This window comes from Apaloderma vittatum, unplaced genomic scaffold (genome assembly GCF_000703405.1).
Source record: "Apaloderma vittatum isolate BGI_N311 unplaced genomic scaffold, ASM70340v1 scaffold24982, whole genome shotgun sequence".
Taxonomy (NCBI): domain Eukaryota; kingdom Metazoa; phylum Chordata; class Aves; order Trogoniformes; family Trogonidae; genus Apaloderma; species Apaloderma vittatum.
The window spans coordinates 22,087-47,418 of record NW_009703492.1 but is presented as its reverse complement, the minus strand read 5'-3'; the positions used below and the strand labels follow the sequence as shown (position 1 = coordinate 47,418).

General features: G+C 38.8%; 1 protein-coding gene across 1 annotated transcript in view; it reads right to left on the bottom strand.

Moving 5' to 3' along the window:
* Positions 1-739: 739 nt before the first annotated feature.
* The window catches only part of GALK2 (galactokinase 2), a 46,543-nt gene continuing 21,950 nt past the window's right edge, over positions 740-25,332 (bottom strand). Inside the window, exons 6-10 of the mRNA XM_009864653.1 lie at positions 23,346-23,444; positions 20,470-20,622; positions 15,263-15,473; positions 7,542-7,743; positions 740-1,212 (exon numbers count right to left, since the gene is read on the bottom strand). Of these exons, the coding sequence (XP_009862955.1) occupies positions 1,005-1,212; positions 7,542-7,743; positions 15,263-15,473; positions 20,470-20,622; positions 23,346-23,444 (873 nt within the window). The 3' untranslated portion in view covers positions 740-1,004. The remainder of the gene's footprint in view (positions 1,213-7,541; positions 7,744-15,262; positions 15,474-20,469; positions 20,623-23,345; positions 23,445-25,332) is intronic.

The following is a 25,332-nucleotide window of genomic DNA, read 5'->3' as shown; positions in this document are numbered from 1 at the left end:
TTTATAATAATTTATATATTTATTATTAATTTTAAAATTAATAATATTTTAAGGACATACTTGGTCTTAGCTATTTACTTTTGCTTAGTACAACTGAGCAAATTATCTCCTTCATTATTCCTTATAGAATTTAATTGGGTTTGGAGGTTTTTTTGGATTATATTTAATCCTTTGTAATAATTTTGCATAAAAATGCTAATGTTCTACCTTGCAGAAGCAGAGCTGTGATTCAAAAACTAGAGTATGGTGTTTAGATAATCCAAACACAAACTTTACTTCATTATTTGTTCTTTCATTTAGGGGAGTATGTTTTCATATTATACAGCTCACAGATAGCATTAATTTTTGTTGAAACTTCCATAGCAAGTCACCCTGGCACAAAGACACATAAGAAAGACAGCTAGAAAGGACATATGCGTGACATAATGTGTTCCTAATGGTTTACTTGGCCTGCAAGGGCTCCTCCAACATTATCATTAATTATTACAACAGTAATAATCTTATTTGAGAGATTATAAACCTTCTAAAGTTTAGCAAGGTCCTTCCGATTGTTTGACTTCTTCAGTTTAACCTGCCATTTTTACAGGACACTAAATAAAAGAATATCCAGCACCCAAAGAGAATAAGCACCCAATAGCCCTGCAAACGCTGCGATGCTCTCACCCTACCACGAAATAGCTCATTGCTCCACCTTGTCTTACTTTTATGACAGTAGACAGAAGAGAGATCCGCTGTAGCAAAAGTAACATCTTCATTGCAATTTCCGTCTTCCTTGCCAATAGATTTCTGTAAATCAACGCTTATACTGAAAGATATTTTTAGTATGGAAAAAAAGAGACTTTATAATCCAAGAGTCTTCTTTTAATTGCTTCTTCAGAAATATATTTTGATAATAGCAACTGCTCCTTGCAATAAAAACCAGAAAAGGCATTCATTTACTGTGGCATGGGAAGTACAGCCAGTTCTACATACCCTACATAGCTTCTTTATAATTTTTACGTTCTTTAGGCCTCAACGAAAACCAAAGCTCCTCTTCCAGGTTTGGTAGCAAACAGACTATTATTCTCCAATGCTAACCTTTGGACATCAGTTTGGTAATAAGCTTTTTTTACGTTTTTTAGGAAAAGGTTCAGCTTGTCAGTAGGCACCATTGACACAGTGCAGCCACCCCATCCAGCTCCAGTCAGACGTGACCCAATGGCCCCAAATTGCCTAAAACAAAATAACAGAAAAAAATTATGTAAAATAAACCAAAAAGGGGTAATTAGCCATATATAAAATTCCTACAGAAAATGAGCGAGTACTTTACTCAAAACACATCTGTGTCATCTGATTTTTCTGAAGGTCACTTGTATGTATGCAACATTACAGCAATCTGTGTTACCATTTTGCACAAAAAATATGCTGACGCTTTAAACTGCAATATAGTCTTTTCTGTCAATTCCAAAAATCTTCCTCTTTTATAATGCTTCAGCATCAGCTGTTTTCAGGATCACAGCAGAGCTGAGATGAAGAAAGCAGGAGAAGAAAGGAATTGTGTTAGCAACATTCACAAGACATCAGAAGTGAAAACAGAAATACATGACAAAAATAACAAAAGAGGGTTCATAAACTAATTGCACAGGATGTAGGCATGCAAGCCATTTTCTAATGTGGCAAAGACAAATAGCTCTATTCTTCCAGGACAAATCTGAAACTTGCTGAAGATTCGCAGGCTTCTGCAGGACTGCTGAGCGTGCCAGTCAAGAAAAAGAGAGTTCAGAAGCTCTTAAAAAGTCATAGTCACTGCATTCAAACAGCTGTTTATGTTGAATGGACAGAGTCAGGTATCTCTTTTTAGAGGAACCTCATCAACTGAACAGATTCGCAGTGGTAGAGGTAAAACAAGAATTTAGTCCCCCCTAAAAATGCTCTTAATAAGGAGGATAAATAAAAAGAACAATGACAAATAAATGACATCCAAAATATAAACCATTCCCAGCCTCAAGATACTGGCCTGCCAGAAATGTCCTACAGCAAATCCCAAGCCATTACTCTGAAAGATTCAGACACCTTCTCATCAGTAGAATTCTTTTCATTAGTTTGCTTACGTCTGCTCCCAGTCTTTACTCAGATTCAGAAAAAGTAGGGAAATACCATGTAGTAAATTTCTTTGAGGCTTTTCTAACCTAGTCGGAACGGGATGATTTAGAAAACTAATTTGAAATCTAATTCTCGTGGGAGACATAATCTGATTTGCAAACAAATACTTCTGCTATGTTTCCAATAGCCATGCATGGAGAGATTTACCAGTCCTAGAATGTGTTTGAGGGAGAGACAGCATCATGTGAATCACACTGGAAAATGACAGCTCATTCCGAGTAGGCTGTGGTAATTTTTCATATGTGCATTTTATGTTAAATGAATCTGGTATACTGCTGGGTTAGTAGAGGTTTAGGTCATATTTCAAGCAAGTACTTACATATGTGTTTGATTCTAAACATGCTTACATCTCTGCTTGAACAGAAACACTTTCTTCAGTGTGTCTGTGTGGTGCCACCCTTCATATTGACTCGATTTTATGTTCATTCTTTATTTCCTGTTGGTGTTCTTTTTACTTATTATTATTCCTGTAAGCCACTCATTCTCTGATGCAATTTTTGTCCTTTCTAGTCTGTGGAGCAACCTCCTAAAACAAACAGGACCCAATCCAGTCTTAACTGCAATCAATAGGGAAATTCCCATCAACTTCATGAGGCCCAATGCACTTTTCAGAGCCTGCTAAATCAACTGTCTGTACTCATTTGGTCTGTTACCTCGGTTAGACCTTCGTATTTCAGATGGGGTCTGGCTTTTATTTTGGTAGGCAACTGAAATCCCTTCAGAATTGCTCTGAACCTTTTATTGATTTCATAATTCTCTGTGGTCATGCCCATGCTTCATTTTTACTGAGTCATTTAAAAATACTTAGTTGAAATAAAGCATAATGTAGACAGAAAATATGCCTCTTTCAGAGCTGAAGTCACTGTGTTTCAAAATACTGTGGCTAACAGTTTGAAATCTGCTGATATGATTGGACACTTGGGGCTTAATGCTGAGGAACTTGGTGTTTGGATGGGCAGTGCTGTAACACCTGAAAACTCCATGCGTGGTATTACACAAATTCAGAAGCGAGCACCTGATTCTGCATCTACTGGTGACGCAGCGCAAGGGAGGCATCTAGATCAAACATGAGAAATTTAACTTTGGAACAGGTCTGAAACTGTCTTTTTCAAGTCTTAATCAGTTCAGTCCTCAGCTAGGCTGCTCTGGTAAAGTGAGATTCACAGCCAGACGCTCTCCTCTTGTGCTCTGACATCTAAATCACGAATCTACGAAGCGGAGTATGAGCAAGCAATAGTCTCATGGATGGAGCGCTCACCCACACGGTGAGCGACATGGATTCAAGGGGCGAGACAGTGCCCCAGCCGTGAGGGCAAGGAACAGAGGGAGAGATGGGGCACACAAGGAAGATAACTTGTCTTTGGGGCAGTGCTGGGGGCCCTCAGCTCCCAGTCCCATGTTCTGGCCTTTGCTTCTTGAAGAGTTGATGTATCTTGTTTCGGTATTCATTGTATAAAAAGAGAATTATCTTACGAGGAAAGGGGCGTGTGTAAATGAGAGTAAAACCATGAGTACTACAGCAAAGTTAAAAACAGTAAATGTGGAATTCCCATAGTCCAGTATATGGAAGTGGCAAGTAAGATATTGTAGTACCTTATTTTAAAAATAACTGTGCTGTAAGAGGTGAAAAAATCAGAGCAATATTGTTAATTCCAAATACTCAAAATTATGAACCAGCTATTCAGAAAGCATGGAGTTAACATGATGAGATTTAAATATATTAACAGGGAGGGGTATTATTCTGTTTTGTAGGTTTTCAAAAGGACTTACTTAATGAATTCAGGAGCTCAGATCCAATTTTTTGTTCCTTAATTGTTTAGAAAATCTTCTGTGTTACTTACTTGAAAAGACCCAGGTAAATCAGCTGTTAGAAGCCTGAGATAGGTTAGAGAAAGTGCAAGTTTTCTGCTTTTGCAAAAAGCAAAAAAATGACTGACCAACTAGTGATTGCAGTTTTCAGCACTACAAACCACGGCAAGTATGGATCCCTTTCTTTCTTGGCAGAGGTTGTACAGTAAAACATAAAGATCTAGGCAAAACAGAAAACATCTGGATATGCAGATTATTCTTCACAGTTTAAACCTTGTAAGGAGAGAGCTGCAGTAGACTCGAGCAATTCTGTGGAATGTATTTTTGGAAAGGCTTTTTAAAGTTACAGGGCAGCTGTATATCATTGTAAGCAAAGAATGTAATTTATGTAGTTCCTGGCCATTTCTATAATCACATCGGCCAAGTTTTCCTAGAGTGACTAGTGATTTTATGTCCCTTAGTTTTTTAATGTAAAACTTGAGAAAAGCTAAGACTTTTTACAATACTTTCCAACAATTCGATTAATGCATCTTAAACTGCATTCATCTAGAACAGCTATATACTTTTAGAAATCTAATCACAGAATCAGAAAAACATGGAAGAATATCAAACTTCTAATGAAGAAAGATATATTTCTTAGGGAATACTCTTGATGGGGCAAGACTGTAAAGAATAATGAACAAATAATTTACTTGTTTCTGTGCAATGGATGTTATGAAAAAATCCTAAATTAAATCGTTTTATAATATGCCAGTTAGAAACTGTTTCACACAAATGACACACCACTGTGGTGCTTGGCTCTGCTCACCACGCTAGCTGTGGGCTCTTCTGCTGGTAAGTTAGAAATCTGATGTAACATGGGCACACACATCACTTTTTTTCCTTCACTATTTTTATATTTTGGTCCCTGGAACTGAAATGCTCTGCTAAATTTTAATTTAATTTAGCAAAATCTTAACTGTGTACTCCCTTCCTTCGGGTTCTGTGGCTGTGTCTATGCTACTGCCTGCAAGTCAGTGTCATGACACCCGGAGTAGCTCAGGGAGCAGCAGCTGTCTAGCTGTGAAAGCACAGAGCTCAGCATAAATGCAAAACATAGGATTTCCATCCCCATGCTGAACTTCAGGCTGCAATAGACTGTTGCTGAATCCGTGCTAGTTTATTTAAACACAGCACAGGTACCTCCACGCTGTATGTACCTACTTGTTTCCTCCTACTTGAAACATGACAGTTTTCTCTGAGCGTTTCTGAGAACAAGCCCTGTCAGTGTGATTCGACACCCTCAGCGAAGATGCTGAAAATGGCTCGTTGCTTCTGCCGCGTTCCGTCTGCAGATACTGTTGACTGAGGCATCAGCATTGGGGAGCTACTGTACCTAACAATAACACAGATGTTAACAGCTTTTCCTCTGTCAGTGGTGTCACAGAACAGGCAGTGCTGGTATCTTGCACTGGATCAAGACTTTGTAGCCCAAGATTTTTGTTAATTCTGTGGAGTGCAGTCAGCTGACGACAGGGACTCTGGAGATAGTTCTCCCTTCTCACACACAGATCAGCAGTTCCCTCTGAGCAGGAGGGATAACCATGGGGCAATTGCCCCACTGAGTAACTGTCGCAGCTTATTCTATTATGTGATCGTTATGTGATACAATAAACTGAACATAGCCTGTGAGTTACATACTGAGTTGGCTCCCAAGAGAAGGAACAAAACCAAAAAGTGTATTGCTAAATTGCTATCAGACTGTCCAATGGCTATCAGGCTTCTCTGTGTTTTATCACACAACAGCATGTGCATCCCATATGCAAAATAATCTGTGAATGTCCAAAAGTCTCTGTTCGGTTTTTAAGTTTGCAGTTTTCTGGCTCAGAGGCCACTCCATCTTGTCTGCAAAATAAATTGGACTAACGTAAATAATCATCTGTATCATATTCTATCAATTTACAAACCCAGTAAATGGGTATTGCAACTTACAAAATCCACATGAGCACAGAACTAAGAAAATGTATGGCATATTAGTAAAAGTCATATTTTCATTATAAGCCAGACTAATTTTTAGCTAAAGAAGCTAGCTGCTGGTAAAGAAATATTTTTGTAACTTTTTTAATGTGAAAAGGTATTCAATTTTTAGCTTCAAATTGGAACAGTTTCTGTTTACTTCAAGACTGAAAGATGCAGAGAGAGGACAGGATATTTGCTTCTAAAAGACAGTGAAACATTTCTTGACCTCAGGCTTGCAAACACTTATGGTCCCTACGTTTCCCTTCCGGCAGGGCAGTAGCACTCTGGCACAGGGCAGAGTTTCCCAAACTAAGCACAACCTTCTCTAGGGACAAGTAAGAATCATAACAGATGAGCAGAAACCTGCTGGTGGCATCACCAGGAGCCACTGTGAAGTGAATGAGGGAAGCAGCTGGGAGAAGGTGGCTGGGGCAGAGGCAGGGATGGAGTGGTGGTGGGAAAACTCCGCTGGGCAGCTGTTTACTCCACCGAGCCACTGTTAAAATGATCACCAACTGCTGAATTCCTTTTATAGGCATTGAATTTAGATCAAAGTTAGCACGTCTGTCCCATGATTAAATGTACCAGAAAAACAGAAATTAAGAGGGACTGAAATGTGTATGTCCTTTCATACTGGTCCTCTGTTATGGATGAAATATTATGTCAAAGTGAGTACTCAAGTAGTTGTTTTTACTTTCTGTATTAACGCATGGCTATACCAGATCTTGGTATCCACTGAAGCAGTTACAAAAATAACAGCTACACACAACAACCCGGGATGTCCAGCTCACCTCATGCCATTTCTCAGATGGTTTATTCTGGCTAAAGGACATGAAGGTGGGGAGGAACAGAGGGAGAAGGGACAAAATGACACTCAGGGAATGTGGTCTGGAGTCGAGAGGGCTTGTTCTATCAGGGCCAAAGTGAGTTAGGGAACCCAGCTAAAAAGAGGAGGCTGGAGCAGAATGGAGACTGACTAACGTAGGTAAAGCTCAGACACACAATGCAGGAGGAGAAGTGGAGTGTTAGCTGTTGTAACAGTTAATGTGCTCATCTTTTAAATGTTGAAATGCTGTCCAGCCTATCTGATAACCCTAGACAACTTATTTTTAAACTGAAAAAAAACGCAGCAATGTTTCACAATATAACATGATTTCAAGGCAACCTAAGACTGTAGAGCAGTTTGTTTATGCCCTGAAATTCCCTGGTGGCAGTTCTGAAATGGCTAAGAAATACACAAAAAGAAAGAGAGTTCGACTAGAACAACCATGTTTTAAGAAAACCGGTTACGATTTCTTCTACAACTTAAAAAAAGAATAGCCAGCAGTCTAACGTAACACTTGTGATGATGAGTCAGTCCAAAAGCAAAGTCTGTAATAAAGCAGTAAACTGCAGCTTTCATCTGAAAGTATTACACAGATGTCAGTAGGGAAACAATTGACCATGTAATGTCCCTGCAGGAGATTAATTTTGTAATAAGAGACAAGAATACTTTCATTTTAAAATCGCAATAGCCAACGATGTCATATTTTCTCATCAATTCAAACAATATTCTCAACAGGCGATTACTCTTCCTTGTGGTCAAAACTTACAGGCAGATGTCTACCAGCCGATCCAGTTCAGGACAGCTGCACTCATACATTTCCCTGCAGCTGATATGGCTCTGGTTCATTAATTCTCCCAGCAGCTGGATTGCATTGGCAGGTGCTTCGGTGCATATCTTCTTGAATTCCAGCACTCTGGCAGCTTCACTATACACATGCTTTGCACGCTGATATAACTTAAAGGTGGAAACTAAACAAAGTGAAAATATTAAGTACTACAGTTATCCATTAATATTCACTGCAAAAGCAACCCACAAAGCCATTCTACCAGAATTACAGATTTAGTAATTCAAATTTTGTATTAGAATTCTCCAGGCTAAAAGTCTTCTGCAAAAGCTCATTTTACGTATTCTTTAAAAGCCCTAACAAAACAGTATTTAGAGTTCATCAAAACACAATGCACACATTTTTTTCATCTTGGTAACTTCATGCACATGCTCTGGCCATTGGCTCTGACACGGAACAGATCCAGTCTGTCCTTTTACTTTGCAGAGGCAAGCTGCAAGGTCAAGAGTTAGCAGCAACACGCAGCAGGGCATTAAAGTAAAGCTTTCAGGTTTTCAAATACCAGCAAAACTGAGTCATGAGAGCGGGGCAGGCTACCCAGCACCCTGCAGGCAACTGCTGGCCCAGGGCACAGTGTGTGACTGCTCCAGGTCACATCTGCATCAATTACGTAACTGCGTGGATGGACCTTTTCTTGAAGAACACCAACCACCAAACCACAGAACTTGTTTCTTTCCTTTTTTTTTTTTTTTTAAACTGAGATTAATAAAAAGGCTATTATCTGTATTTCCTGGTGCATAGGTAAGGAAGCCCTCTCAAATATTTTCACAATGATGCAGGCTCTCCCTGACTGTAGATACTCCTAGATTAAAGGTACAGTGAAGAGCACAGGTGCTTTCAGTTGGTTTTCAGGGTTTATTTTTTGTGTGTGTTACCAGTCAGTGTGTCAGTGCTGCCTGTGAGGATGTGAAGAGATGTCAAGCCCAAGGACAGACACTGCTTTGTATTGACTAGTGCAAAGATTTTGGCTAAAATTTCTGTATTGTACCATGAAAAAGCACTTCCCTGGGAAGGGTGGGCGGTGCCCAAACCTATGTGATGTCAGGATGGAGACCTCCACCAAGCCTGAACAGCGGAGCACAAAAAGGAAGGGGATGGCTGTAGTTAAGGGTTCCTCAAGCTATTCTATTTACAGGAGGGTTTGGATTGCAACTAATATCTGATAATTGATCCACCTTTCCCAAGATCATGGTGTAGTTCACTGTTTTTCTGTCCCAATATAGTTCTGTTTGCTTTATTAAATCAACCATGGCTGCTACTGAGGAAGTGTTACTCACCAGAAACATGCATGACATAAATTATGATGAAATTGATTTACTTAAGCTGTTTGGGTTGTAAATATTAGGTAAGTCGACAATTCTCTATGTAGAGCACTTACTGCAGTATGTTTCCTTATTTTATCACAACTCAAGCAGACTCTTGTTAGAGCACTTCAGAACATCCCTCATTTTCTTTCTACATTTAAATTCTCCTTTAGAGTGAGGTCTCTCTCCTCATTTCAGCTTCTGGTGTTTCTTGCTTTGTAAAATGGCTGATGAAACACTCAAATAGAGGTCAAAGGAGAGTCAAGCCCTGTACTCAGAGCAGAATTTGCTATCTGACCCAGACACATGGAGTTCCTACTTGGCTGTTCCATGGAGACAGCCAAGTTCTGGGATCACTTCTGAGGCTTTCAGCAATCTACATTTGTGAGTATACGCAGAAATCTTCTTTGAAAGACTGAAAACAGAATTGTGTCCAGTATTATGTTTCTTGTGTGTATGCTCCAGACTGCAACCCCTACAGACTAAAACTTCATTAGCACCTGTATAATCTCTATTTCTCCAGAGTAAGTGAAAATCACAACTGTAAATGCTGAAAATACAGTGCCGAGAGAGACAAAAGTAGGTTGAAACGATAGAGAAACACTGAACAGAGCAGTGCTCTGCTACTGGTGATACTGCTCCTAGTGATATTTATTTTGTAATTCAATACAGCCTGCTGCTGAGAAACCTTTTGTTGCTGTCTTTTGCGCAGGCCTTCTGACTGCATTTCAAACTAGGACAGAAATGAGAAAATTGAGTGCCTCCTCAAACATCATCTTGAGAGTATCACACAGGAAGAGCATATTTTGGTTTCCCATTTAGAGGTGTGGTTTACCCCACTGAATTTTGTTGCTGCTGGAGTTACTTGCACTGTGTTTTGCAGAGCAATGCTTCAGTATTTTTAAATGTTGGCAGCTTGGCCTATTTTTAAGGATGGTTTCTCTTTAAATACTCTCTTCTTATAAGCCATTGTTTTAGAGCAAGGAGATTTCTAAATGTGCATTTGTTTAGGGAATATCTAAAGTTGCGTGAGAGATTGCCATAGCTCACACTCTCTTGTAAATCACCATTGAACAGTAGTAACCCAAAGAATGAACTGAAAACATGTCTGGTTTCAATTGTAAGGCAACAGACTTGCCAAAAGCTGTGATTGATTCAGAGACCACCCTTTGGTAGAGCAATACTCTACTGGCCAGATTACCTTAAAAATCTCTGGGGTTGTGCTTTGCTCATCAAGTTATGGATTGGCAACCAGAATGGGCTCTCTGGCTACTGGCTGCCAGCCCGAAGACCTGAGCTGTGTCCCTGACAGCATTTGCTCCCAGGAGACCACTCTGGGTAGGGGAGAATTTGCTACCTTGACGCCGACTTTCTCTCAACGTGAAAGCAGTCCTTCCAGGCACTTCTCAAGTGAGAAGGAGCAGCTGTACGTTCTATTCAGACTCCGTTGTGGACATGTGCTGAATTAGTATCAGTTAAAGGTTGGTATCATTACATTAGCTATTGGTTGGTTATGGGCAGCATTTTATTTCAGAAAATTATGTTTGTGTTTAAATTTTTTTTATATCTACTTATACTTTCTTCTCTGGCAGTGTATTGATGAGGTAAAATTATCTTCAGGACAGCAACACCTCTGTACTCAGTAAGTCTTGTTCTAAAATGATTAAATGATTCACACATTTCTGGCTTTCAACACCAAACGCCTCTGCTAATAGAAGAATCCACCTTCCAGGTCATAGCCTCACTAACTGTGTTTCTGAAGTTTCAGAAGACACACTGAATCTTCTACAAGGAATCTCCTCCACTGTTAACTGCTTTGTGTTACAGTCCTTATCTGTTCTTCAGAGAATGTCAGCAACACTTGCTGACGCTTTATGGATTCTCCGCACCTTAGCTTTGCTCCTCTGCAGAGGATTTCTATAACGTCATCCATGAACAGGTAGATTCAATTCACTTACAAACCACCAAATGCCCTCAAAAGAAATGATGATGTTTTCCAGTGCACTCATAGCTCGCACTGGAACAAAAACCGTCCAAGTTGTCAAGACACAGCAGACTAATGTTAATGAAAGTTTGTCCAAAATCCATATAAAATCTCTTGAAACCAAACAAAAGTCCTGGGCTATTATTTGCAAATAATTGTGGGTTAATTAAAAGTAAAAGAAAAATTTACTGTGAGTTTTCAACCATGTGGTCATATTTTTAATTTTAGCTTTACAAAAATTCTACAAACCTGTCCACTCCATTTACAGGGATTCTTTTTTCTTTATAATTAAACGTTGTGGCTTCTTACAAACTCACATTATTTGCTGCAACTTCAACTTCAGCAGATTCCTTTCTTTAGAGGCTTCCTGTACAATTCTATGTGACCTTTAGCTAAAGATCAGCCTCTTCAGGCTATATATTTTTTTTTAGTTGCTTTGGCAGCTTCTTAAGATACATTTCAGTGTGGATTAATGAGCTACACATGGCTGATGGGATTGTTAGAAATTTACAACAGGAAAAACTAGCCAACGTGAAATCATGTAGGGGACAGTTTCTACCACCATTACTCATGTGGAATAGTACCCTTCTCTGTTAGGCATCCTGCTGATTGAACATGATGAGGGTGAAGGTTTCTGGCTCATAATGTATATAAGAAAACGCTGCCAGATGGCTTTAATTTGAGCCAGATTGTGAACCCCTTACTCAAAGTGGGGAACAGTTACTCTACTGGGACTGCTCAAGTAACTGTTTGCAATCTGGCTTTCTGAAAATAAACCAGGGGACGAGTCATTGCTGGATTCGGTGACCCATTTAGCAGACACCTGCTTTGAGGTTATGGTAACTGCTGGTTTAAAGTGACTTCTCTTCCAGAGGAATGCTAGTTTTAAGATGGCTTTTGCAGCTAACCTAGATGATTCAATGTCTGTGCCTAATCTGGGGCACACCCCAAAGGCCTGCATCCTCCAGGTGGCTGTACAGGATCTGCCGGGAGCGGCCACCTCTCTGGGGCCCATCCCAATGAAACCACGTTTTTGTGGAAGAGAATGGTACATTCCCAAGTTTTTCCATGACACGGATCAGACTGGAGTAGGCACCTGGATTCTCAAGCTGGGAAGCGCTCCTAGGTCTAGCAGTTCGGAGCTAAGTTCAGGTCATGTCAGACAAGGGCACTCAACTAACACGACAAAGCCTGAGGTATCCAAGAGCAGCCTGGGAGAACATCTGGGAGTCCACCTTCACGTACGTCTGCCTGTAAAAATAAAGTTGAAGCTGTTCTTGCACTGAGATCACCATGAATACAACTCACTTGGCAGTGGGAATGAAAGGCTATTCAAGCACCATTCATTGGAGCTACAGCACAGATTTAGAATTCTCTTTCCAGGGGACAAATAAGAGGGCAGTTAAACAGCCAGATCCACACAGCAAACGCGTGCCTGCTCCTCCCACACCACTTTCATTCCCAAGTTTAGATGTCAAAACTAGATTACAATTTTATACATGAAAAGGAAAAACGGGCTTAAAAATACCTTGTTTAAGAAGAAAATAAAAACATGGTTAAAGGAATACACTGGTTTAGGGGAGATATCCTTTTGTGGTGAAGCTCATAAATACTTAATGTCCCACAGTCACCACACACTAAATGTTCTGTGAAGCACTCAAGTCCAAGCCAAAATTATAGCATAGTGCACCTTAGAAAGTAATAAATACTATTTTTCTAGAGATGTTCAGAAGCCACAAGTGCAATCCATGTGTAAACATTTGCAAGGGAGATTTAAACTCAGGATTTTGAGTTGGCTGAGGAACAAATGCAGGAAGTTTAGAGAGGCTTTATGCACCATCTGTAGTTCTCCAAACTTGGGGAACAAGTAGGCTGTACAGTGGGGAACTGCAGAAATCCTTGAGTACCTGCCTAGAAAAGGGATACAAAGTTGCTTCCAGACCTGGCCTGAGACTTGCCTGTCCCTACCATTTTTATTTGGGATGTGGAGTTTTTTATCTAGTCAGCCTTATACACTTATAAAATTTTCTCTAAGTATATGGTACCATCACTGGAGGAGGGAAAGCTAGACTTATCAGATCCCTAAAGCTGAGATACAATGCCAGCACAAAACAGTATTTGTAACTATTGTTGGGCTTTGAGAAATACAAAAAAAAATAAAACTACTGACAGTTTACATCTGAGCCACAAAGAAAACTCAGAATTCAGTAAATTATCTACATAGTACTTCTCATGCAAATAATTTACCCTTAACATTATAACATTTTATCAGAAAAATTGACCAAAGGTGTACAAAGGAGGAAAGATATTCTAAATGCTATGGTTCTTTCTTCATGTAAAACAACGAAGTTCAGCAACGTTCTGAAATTCTGTGCAGAGATTACTTATGTGTAGGTATGTTTTGTCCCACGTGAAGAAGTCAGGCATTGTCATTAAAATATAATGGGAAAGTGGTGGTGAAATAAGAAAAATATTTTTGTCAAACAGGCCTCTGGTTTTCTAAAGCCGACATAAAATGTCATTTCTATAGTGTGTAACAAAAACAAACAGTGAATTTAGATTCCTTCTTTCTGTGTCTGTCTTATTTCTTCTTTGCATATAGTTTTACAGAACTCTCTAATTCACTTTTATATTGTACATGCAAAGAGGCTTTTGCATAACCCATTTTAATTGGCCTTATCAAATGAAGTCAGGGTAATGCAATTTCAGCAAACATCTGCAAACAGTATTCGCAGCTACAGTATAAAATTTCTTCCGTAGCTTTCACGATTAATTTTTGTTATCCAGACTTTAGTTTTGAAAAAAATCAAAATAACCTATCTAAACAATTCAGTTCTACAGAGCTGTCGAATTTTGTTTTATAAACCAGGTATAAGGATATAAACATCTGTAAGTTAGCAGTCTTGTGCTGCTTCATGAAGGGCAGGGTAAGGGGACAGCATAAAAGACTGACAGCCTGGTAGTTTCGCATGAAAATGTTGCAGAGTGCAGGTCCGTGGTTCAGTATATTCCTCATAGATGTACAGCCCAGAGTCGCCATTACTTTTTCTATGGAGGAAAGGAACTGGATTAAGCTGTTCCATCCGGGTATATAAGAGAGTTTCATACGCTCTGATACCACTGGAGTGCAACACAGGTTAGAGATTGAGGACACGGTCCCTGGTCAATACATAAAGCTTACGGTCATTCCAGAGATGCAAATTATTTAAATATAATAAGCACCAGTACACATAGATATGCTACTGTTTTATATACATCAAATACATACATCCCTGAAAACAGTCTTCAGAATGACTGGCAAGGAACAATTGATCCACAAAACAACAGAGGTATTAAGGGTGGAGAATGGAAGCAAGGAATCACAGAACGTTCGGGGTTGGAAGGGACCTCAAAAGATCGTCTAGCCCAATCCCCCTGCCAGAGCAGGATCACCCGGAGTAGGTCACACGGGAACACGTCCAGGTGGGTTTTGAATGTCTCCAGAGAAGGAGACTCCAAAACTTCTCTGGGCAGCCTGTGCCAGGGCTCTGTCACCCTCCCAGGAAAGAAGTTTCTCCTAATGTTTCTTATGGAAGTAAGGATTATTTTAAGTTCTTAAAGAAAGATTCTGATCTCAACTGGAAGCCTGTTCTATGCAAGAGGGAGAGCATTTCATAAATGCTCTACTACTCAGTATTATTAGTAAGACTACTATATGCAGGCAGGATCCATTCCATTCCCATGCTCATGACTGCATAGTATGACCAGAAGCAATAATACATGGGAGAGACCTGAATCGGCAAATTGTTCACTTGCACCAACGTTTTCCTAAAAGAAAAAAAAATACTGATAGTAACAGAAACGTCTTTCTCAGGAGAGACCTAGATGACCTCCTACCCAGAGTATGTGTTATGTAGTGATCATATATTTATAAATTCAAAGCCAGAAACACAAGCTCCATCTTTGCTGGTCTTTAAAACCACTTAAAGGAGAACAAACAGGGATCATTTTAATGATGCTGTAACCATCCAAAATGTTTAGTTTTGTTAGAGCTATTGCCTAAAAAGGAAGCCCAGTTTAGTCTTTTCCCTAGAATAAAACTGGGGTTATTTAGAGATGACTCTCAAACAGAACAGGCTAAAATAGTAAGTGATCTGCTACTTTTACCATTTTAGAAACAGTTAATTCAAAATCAAAGTTTTGCTCTATTTTAAGTTAAATGTCAAAGAAGTCGTGGTATCAATTCTCTCCCTTGCCACCCAAGATTCCAGAGAAGTATTCCGGGAATACTTCCCCTTGCACTACTTCTTAATACATGAACTTTTTAAATAATACAAACATTGTACACTAAACCCCACCGTTTCATATATGCTTACCATCTTGCGTGTTTTGACTAAGGATCTGAGAGCGGAGCTCCTCCAGGCTAATTCCCAGGCATTTACAAATTTCCTCTGTGCTGTAAGGCTCAGGATGTAATACCTCCTCGACAATGGTCAGCATTTCCTCTAGGTTAACTCCTAACTTGGATTGCACATCGCGGAGTCTCAACATTTTTTTCCAGTCCAAGCCTTTTGACTTTGAGAGAAGCTAAAATTCAAAAAATCAAACAGAAAATATTGTGCCTTCCTGTTTAAAACTATTTAACGGTCCATACGTGCCTGTTTGCTCTTTTCACTTCTTGATTGGGAACCATCAGAAGCTACAGCAGATAATAATTCTGTTTATTTATAAAAGGTTTGTGAATGACAGATATTCTTCCCTCAAATGAGATATTGTCTGTAAAAGCCCTGCTGGCATTATTTGTGTGACAACAAAACAGTGATTTATCCTTTTCCATGGATGTTGTTACTTCAACCTTTCACAGCCAGAAGATATATAAATCAGCTTACACAAATGCTGTTCTATTGTAACACTAGAAGTCCTTAAGAAGTCTGCTTCTTAGAATTTGCTTAGAATTTGTACTCTTATAATTTGCTCTAACATTTAAAAGTCAGTTTGACCTTTCCAATATGCTCCTGGAGTTTTCTGATGAGCGTTTAAGGTTGTCATTAAAACCCTTTCTCATAACAGCCTTAGAAATATGAAAGCGGACATAAGATTTGTGTGGGAGAATTAAAGGTGACCTTTCTCAATCTCTAGAGTTTAAAATAAATTTTAAGTATGTTCTTTTAACATCCAATTTAAATGAAATTTTGAGCCTTACAGGAAGGCTACAACGTATTAGAATGTGGTCTGTTCCTGTATGATTGCTATGATGATAATTATAGATGTATCTGGTTTTTCCACTCCAAACAATGATGTAATGCTTTGTGTATCTTTTTGATGTTTTGACAATTGACAGTAGCTGCTTCAACACACCAGAATCCTAGAGGGAAATATGTCAAAGAGGCTTTTCTCTGGAAGGCTGCTACAGGTGTTGATTTTCTCATGTGCCTAGTGAAAATGGTTGAGTAAAGCAGCTTTCCTCATAATGTGGAATATTTTTAATGTTATGAATTATAGAAGAATATTAAATCGTCATTGCAGGATCCTGCTGACATGCCACCTCTAATTTCAACAGATTACTACACAGATTAGAATTTACACAGAAACATTGTTCTAATACATTCCTAAGTACCTGACATACCTCCAGTTCTGCACCATTTAAACTTGAGATTAAACCTTAAAAGTATGCCAAATCAGGCTGTAGGTTTGCAGATAGTTTAAAGCAGTGCAGCAAGACCAGCGAATGAAATCCTTTTCCTATTCAGTTCAGCGTTAAAAACTCTAATCAATGGGGCCAAGATTTCCCCCAGTTGTTTTGTTATTCTTTTCAACAAACACTGGTTTTGAGTCAGATCAATTTGAAATCATTTATGTCTCGATTCATCAAAGACATTTAACTTCCTGAGTTTAAAAAATCGTGATATTAATGTACGTGTCTGAAAAGTATTTGCTTTGCTTTATGCAAAGTTATAGCATGAAATTTAAGCAGCAGACGTGCTGCCCAACTACCTGCTATAGATTCTCACCCCCTGCTCTCCACCAACAGTGCTTTTGCAGGGGCTCCTCCACCATTGCTTTATTATAGTATATAAAAATTAACTACTTTTGGTGCCATCTAGTGACTTCCTAAGATTTATGTCAGGCTTAGTGGAACAGAACAAACAAAATCCAATCAAAAACCTCATCATATGACTCTGTTGCCATCTAAAACACAGTTTTGTATGTTCAGTGGTAGAGAAACAAGCAGGACTGTCTAGTGGTTAACACAAAAATCAGGGTGAGAAAATTTGCCTGTAGAAGACTGAGTAAGTAATTTCAGGCCTGTTTTTCAAAGGTTCTGAGTACCTAGAAGTCCACAGCCTTTATGTAATTGTATTTTAGCTTACTTATTGATCAGTTAGAATAACAATTATTGCTTCATTTGTTTTATTTAAATACTCAATATCGGTGCATGTTTGTGTTGTTCTTTAATCTGCTTCAAGGTGCTACATGAATGGAAATATTTTCTTCATACTTGGATCCTAATGTTCAGCATCCCGTAGACTTTATTACGAGTTAAGCAGAACTAAGAATTTACAAAACATAATGTTCCATAAGGCAACAAAACATTTCCTACCTCCTTTTAAATAAATAATCCCCTGTAGAAATATGCCATGTGTATTGTCACATCCGTTCCCATTTCTATACTTCAAGGGAGATGCTGTATTTTAGATGAGCTAACTACATGGGGGTTTTACAAATCAAATGTTCCAAATGGGAACTGACCCCATCAGGCAGTGGGCAGGGCTTTGTTAGAAAGGTCTATACCACTTGTAGCAAAGTTTCAATTCTAACAGCACTGGGAAAAATGTTAGGGACAAACAGAAACCGGTTTTTGAGAACACTCTAGCTGCAACAGCTCACATTGTAAGGGATGCAGAACAGAAATGGGAGAAAATCCCATCTCTTTAATGTACAAAAGTAATCCCAATACTGATCCCACAGTTGGATATATTCTCGATGATCTCTGACTAGATGGATTAAAGATGTGGACATCATGCAGCTGGCTCTTAACTGCCAGGATATAGCATCTGTAGGCTTTATTGTCCTTTACTGTTCAACACAGGCACAGTGGAGAACAAGTAAATAACCAAGAGGAAAACAATAAACAATGGGATAAATATAAATAAAGTCTGACTAGGAGTGAGTATAGGAATGCTTAGCCCTTACATAGCAACATCATTTTCTTTCACTTTACATTTCTGCAATGTCATTTGAGCATCTTTCCACATTTAACAAAAACATTAGTTGATTAACTATATGGCATTCCAGTTGCAGATGTTCTTGGCACTGCTCTACAGCTGCCAGTGAAGCAAACCACACACAGTGAAGCAGAGCAGAGCACAGTGTTCCCTAGTGCCCCTGTTCATTCTGCAGCACCTACTGTGTGAGCTTTCTGAAGTATATAGTACAAATTAATGTCCTTTGGAACTGCGAGTGTTCTGCAGAACCTACGTGTCTTTAAATGCGCTGTTTAACAGCGTACAGGAAAGCACTCAGAGGCTCCAACAAGAATAGAGAAAGAAAAAGAAAACTCAAACAAAAAAAATTACTGTCCAGAAGGGAAGGGGAAGGAACAGAACCTGAGGAAGATAATTTTGTGAGGAGGATCAAGAGCTCACTTGCTGTGGGACAGACTGACATCAAAATGTTCTATAGTAATGCCAGCAGGGCTATGTTGTGTTGGCACCTTTACTTACATGGAGCTTTCTGCTAACAGTATGAAATTCTTGGATGACCTAAAGCAGAAAGGGGGAAAATGCACCCATCCTAAAGCACTTACCAATGAGAATTTCTTTTAAAACATTATTGTGAGGCCCAGCATGTTATTTCATAGTTCCATTAGCTTAATGGTGCTTAAAAGACTTCTCTGCTTCCAGTTACAGACCTGCCCTCCTTCACCCCACCGTAACCTGTTCCTAAAGACAGGCTTTTCCTGGCTCAATGTGTTTGTATAGCATGTGCAACTTTCCATCTGGGTAGCATATGTTGAAAAATAGACAGGTGTATGTTGTTAGTCTCCTTAAAATCAAGCATCTGCTAAAGGTATCTCTTTAGAGATTACATCATAGCTAACAGGAGGTAAAAAAAATCATCTTTCCTTACCACCTCTTTAGTTTCCTGCAGAGGAGCGATAATTTAGAGCAATTTGGAAAACTGTGATTCAGTTCACAAAATCTGGTATATGGAACAACACTTCGAAAGTTGTTACAACTTAATCGCTTGTAGTTTGCCTTTTAGAACACATCATCTGTGAAGGCTCTGTTTCTTATGCAAAAAAATAGTAATCCAGAAGCTTTTCCTAAAATACATACTTGATCAGTTAAGTATCTGAAATTAGAGGTTTATCAGTTATACCAGAACTAACACACAGAGAGGTCCTAATCTTGATTTTCTTAATGGTGTAAGAATCTTTTTATTAATTTCAGTGACAACAGCTTTAACTGTGGTCATTGGTGCTATTATTTTTACTATACCTTATATAAACCTAAAATGCTGCTATGTTCTTAATACTTGAATTTAAAGCCCATTTTAGAAGTCATCTGAAGTTTAACTTCTGTCCTCAAAAAAACCTCAACGCAGTATTTTATATTACATTTTGTCAGTATCTGATCATCTCTTGAAGTCCCTTTTTAAAGCATTAAATACAATATTTTTCTCACAGAATTATGATGCCAACAGATGCTGAAAGTACTTTTGAGTACTGCTCAGATTTCGGCAAAATGTTTTGTGGCAAGGAGTTCCACACTGCAGTTCTCAAAATTTTCATCTAGACTTTGTGAGCAAAATTCTGTTCCTTCACGGAACACACTATGTTGGGTATAACTGCAATGAATCTTTAGGACGTCTCCTCGCTTTATCTAGTCAAAGAAGAAAACCCTGTATTCCTATAACAAATTCAAGTCAAACACTACATCTACATATTCCTAAACACATGGTCTACAAAATCCAGAATTTAGTGGAATTTACATTTTTTCCTGTTCAAATCCCATGCATTTTAGAGATAATTGCAAGCTGCACACTGACAGCACAACCTAAATGTTGGGGTTTGATTCAAGTCTGGTTTTAAGCTTTACACTGATACATGCTGCTATTCAGCATTTCCAATATTACTACCAGACCTCCAACTAGTAGCTTTGATGTCCTCTAAATCCTAGAAAATACACATCTATTGCCATATATACATATAAACATGTGACCACACTGGTTGCTTTCCATTATTTGTCATTATTCAGCTTTAATTAGAAACAGTCTATCTTATTAACTGAGAATATATTTTTGCTGAAAAATAACTTATTTCCTCCACTGAAATATAATACAAAATAAATTGAATAGAACTAATTCACATAAACTTCTATATAAGGGCACAGTCCTTGCACTTCCATTAAACTCGGCAGGAGTTCTGTTTCTGCAGAGACGGAGGTGTCTGGCTCTGGAAAGAAAAATGCTACTTAGGGTAGCACCTAGCCAGGTGTTAATGACATGATTGGTCAGAAGTGGAAAAAAGCACATATTTAGATGAAGGTTTAATTAGAGTTTGACATAAGCCATACGTTACCTTTGTAGCCAGACGACACTCCATTACCCTAATATTGTAATGAGAAGTTGCTGCTTTATTCATTTCAACACAACTGTTAGCAATAACAAACGCTGCTCCACTTGGAAGTCTAATATCAGTCGCCCTCAGAGGACTGAACTCTATCAACTTGGCCTATTGAAAGAAAAATGAATGGTTAGGTTTAATTTACTACTAGCTAACAGTGCACTTAGTTCTATAAATCAAATGCAAATTTGCGTGTTTTTTCTCTTGAAAATCCAGAGACAGTTAAGGAAAGAAAACTGACATGAAACAGTGAGAAAAGAAGTTTCACCTCATTGGCCAAGTTACACATACATTTCAAACCTTTCCCTGTAGCTGGATTTTAAAATGTTTCCATTAAGTCTTTGGTTTTTTTCAGCATTTCACAGAACCCCACCCAACCTATTTTTCTTGCCTGTGTAAGACAGCAGTTTCTCTTTGATCTACAGAAAAGTACCAGGCCTGGCTGAAGCTAATGTGCGTGCCACTAGAAAAAAGGGGTTTTGCATTCCCTTCCCCTTCGCCAGTGTCCATCTCCCCCTCAGTTTTCTCGTTTTCCCCTAAATCAAGGTTCATTCATGAGGTACACAATAGTACCACAATTTTAGGACTGGCCGGAGACAGTGATCATGTTACATATGGACAAGCAAACAGAAAATTAAATAAAACTATATATAAAAATGTAGTTACTGTCTCCTTCCTTCTGACATAAGAGACTGCCTTGCCTCACAGATGCCTTGCACAGGCTACATAAGATGTTCCCAGCATTTGTGACCTTTTCATGGAATAAGCTAGGCATCCATTAATTAAATAATTCAGGATGTAATGTAATCAAGAGATTAAATTCACATCTGTTTTTTCAGTGGGATAAGTTGTAAATCATGTGCCCTGTTTGGGCTTCTTAGAATAGACTGTAACTCTGCAAGCAGGGACGTCTTACTGGTCTTGGCATTGTTCACCCCCAGAGAGTTCCTTGAGCAGCTAGAGTGCTAAATAAACAACGACAAATCTGCTTGTACATTATGTACAGCATGTGGGTTACTCCCTGCCATTGAGATTCTGGACCACGTCACAAAACTACTATCAAGACAGACAAACTTGCTTACATTTAACTATGCCTGTTAAGAACTGCTGTATTAGATCAGAATGTGTCACCAAGCTGGTCCACTGTCCTGTTTCTGGCAGGAGCCATAAATGGATATTTCGGGAGAATATTAAACCAGGACATATACAAAACAATCTTTTTCTCGGGTATATTTTTCCAGCTTCTCATAAGCAAAGATTACAGCAGTTACACTGGAAGAAACATCGGACTATTAATAGCTACAAATAGGCTAATACTCTATCATTGTATCCAAGGAAGTCTTTTTTGAACCCTTTTAAAACTTTTGCCTTCCACAAAGTATGGTATTTCTCAATTTAACAATGAATGTTTTGGGGAAAAAACAACCAAACTTCCTTGTTTGTTTTTAACAAGCTTCTTGCTAATGTCATTGTGTTTCTATTAGTTCTTTGCTTATGAAAAACACTGAATTCTCAATTTACCTTTTCTGACCCATTCAGGGGTTTTACAGAGCTTCAGAGTGTCACCCTCAAAGATAGTTGTTTTCCAAGCTGAAAAGTTTTAAATTACTCAGTCAATGCTCATATAAAGAATAGCTTTGATCAACCTCAGTGTCCTTTACTTAATCAGTGTGCTTTTCTCAATCTAGTATTTCTTCTTTTTGAGAGGGGAGGCCAGAATTGCATTCAGCTGCAAGCACACCAAAGCAAGGACATCCTCTGGTCTGTTCAAAAATTCTTTTCTAGTTTTTTCTAACATTTTCTTTCCCTTTTTTGATCATCACCTCTATATATCAGAAAAGCCTCCACTTACATGACCATCTGTGTGTACACCAGGAAAATAACCTGCTTCTTTCAGCATTCACGTACCTGTGTGTTTACAACTAACAGTAAAAATCTGAAGTAAAGGTGCAGAGTAGGTACAAATGATGTGAAGCTGAAAATACATGTGTCTCATGGTGAAATTAAATGTTTGGTGTAATTCTAGGAAATGGTTTAATTTCTGTATAGGGTCATCCAAGATATGGCATTAAGGAACAAAAGCTCTAGAGGAATAATATTACTTTAACAAAGAAAGTAAAGGTTGTCATGAAACAAACACTACATTAATTTCAGTAGAAGTATTCTGACAATTTTTGGTTTGAACAGTTGCAGTGCACCTCTTGGATGAAGTCCTCTGTAAATTCCACTGCAAGCACTCATGCGTAACCTGGCAGGTCCTGTTTATCATTGCTGGTCCACCTTCTGTCACCACGTTTAAGACAGCTAAATGCCTTCTACATTAGAATCCAGCCACAGAATTGTCTGGAATTAGCAAAACTGGGGGAAAAAGTCCCCATTGTCTTTGTAACTGGACCTGGCAAAACTTCCTAGAACTGTTTGGTTATAAGAAGTTTCAAGAAAGCATTTTTGTAATAATTATCCCATTTGCAGTGAATACAAGGCATACCGACCATTCAGATTTCATTATATGGGAAACAGTCTAAGTTTGGCGATGAATCAGGCAATTAGCGTGAAACCTGGTGCTCTTCTAGAGTACATCTTTCTCCACGTCTTTTCCTTCCCCTTTCTTGACATTTCTCATTTTCATAATCTTACTCCTTCAAACTTGTTATACTTGAATGTACACAAGTTTATACATATAATTCCCGTTCCATTTGCATACCAATGTTGCTTAGACTGCTTACTGAGGTATTCCAGTTTCTTGTCTTTCTGCTGGATACATACGAAGATTTTTTTTTTTACAAAAATTTATATTACATTGTTAGTTGAGATTACAAATATCTACATACAGTTCCCTCCTCTGCCAGAAAAGAGATGGACTGGTCCATTCCTCCACCTTCTGTGCCAATATAACGTTCGCTCTTTGTGCAAATTTCTGCAAGTTCCACCTGAAAAAAACATTAATGTGTGATTCTTCAGCCAAGGTTAAAGACGATATTTTTATGCTGCCTACATATGAACTAGTGAGAAAACAAAGGAGATGATGATAGAGCTCTGAAACCATTGTCTCTCGCACACCAAGTAGTGTAAGCTGGTGTCAACCAGGATGCCACGTGGCCCCTTTTTCCTTTTACTCTGAAGCAAAACAGAATCAACTATGCAGCCTCCACTGGACCTGCCATAACCAGATGCTGTTCAGAGTATCCTTGTTCAGATGCTTAACTCTTGTAGTTGTTTTCCTCATTTACCTCTTACCCTTCCATCCCAAGAGCCAATATTTTGTTGATTTATTAGTTGAATCCATCTATATATGCATCTTGGTAGCCTAGAGAGAAATGGCAAGTTGTTACTTTATACTATTTTTAATGCACTGACTCCATAAACAGAAATTATGTATTGAACTTAAGAAACTCTTTCTCATCATAAATACTCTAATCAGTGGTGCTTGTCATTTCCTCTTGAGGTACTGTACTTTGCTTACATTGCGATGTAAGCTTACATTGCTTACTTTGCTTATCTGAACTAATTTATAACTACATGTGACTTGCATTCTTTTGTGACATTTTAGGCATATTTTTGCGCATTCTGATACCTGCAGTCAGAGGATAATATGGGAGGGTAGCATATCACTATAATAACTGTCAAAAATAATAATTTACAGTAAAGCTTTCAGCCATCAGGCCAAGTCAAAACAAAACACAAGAGAAGCCTTGCCGAATGGCTGAAGAACATGGACTAGTCAAAAAAAAGTAGGTCAAAAGGTAAAGCATCCGTGTCCACCTACTGTGACCCCGACCAGTTTTTTTTCTAAGCACAAGGTAACCACAGGGAAGACGGGAAAAGAACTTTAGCTAAGCCACGGTCAGTTTTTCAGTCTGGTGACAAAGACTCAGATTTCGCACTAAGGATGTAGCATCACAGGACTGAAACAAGCGAACCAGGCAGGAAGGGACGTTAGCCAGCACAGAGCTGTAAAAGGCAGCAGATGGAGGCAGTAAATCACCGTGCTAAGAGAGGTATGTGCAGGGTGCCTGCCTGCCTGCTCGCTCAGTTGCTGTAACGGCACCACAGACAGAGTTGTAAAATTGGTGCTTAGATCAATGGAATCAGGCTGAACTTTTTGCAAATGCACCAACCACCGATTTACGCAGATCGCTATGCAGTTACAGCCAGTCAGCCTTAAGCTGGCAAGCAGAAGTTACCAAAAGGACATTAACAAGGTTACTCTAACCCTATGCAGGCTGGATCTCTCTGAATAAAAAACATGGTAAATGGCTGCTTCCAAGAAAAAGACCATGAATGAGAGAACACAGCGGGTACAATACAAAAAATACTCTCCTTTGCGCTGCCCCTCCTTTGCGTATTTTAAAGATGAACTCAGATAGAGATAATGCTGCTATTTTTCTTGAAAAAGTATAGGAAGATCACACATTTTGACATTCTTTCTTTTTAACAAAAGCCATCTCCTAGAACCTCACTGCTGCTGAAGATCAGGTTCATCAAAATTTGTTTTTCCTCCCTTGTCCCATGTCCAGCTTAACCTCTTCACCCATCAGTGAAAGTTTTGAACACCTGGTCACTGTGTATCCCTGCTCCACTACACATTGGAAATAATTCTGAATGAAATGCCAATTAATGTAATGATGCACTTTTGTTTTTCTTCCCCATTTAATGGTAAAATACTCAGCAACAGCTCCACAGAAAAGAAAGAATAAACCTCCACACACAGCAGTCTCTAGATGCTCACTCCTTTCTACAAGTGAAGGCGTGCCTATTTACAAACATCTGCTGCTGGGATGTGGAAATGCCAGCGTGTTTCAGCCAGTTCTGCTGAAC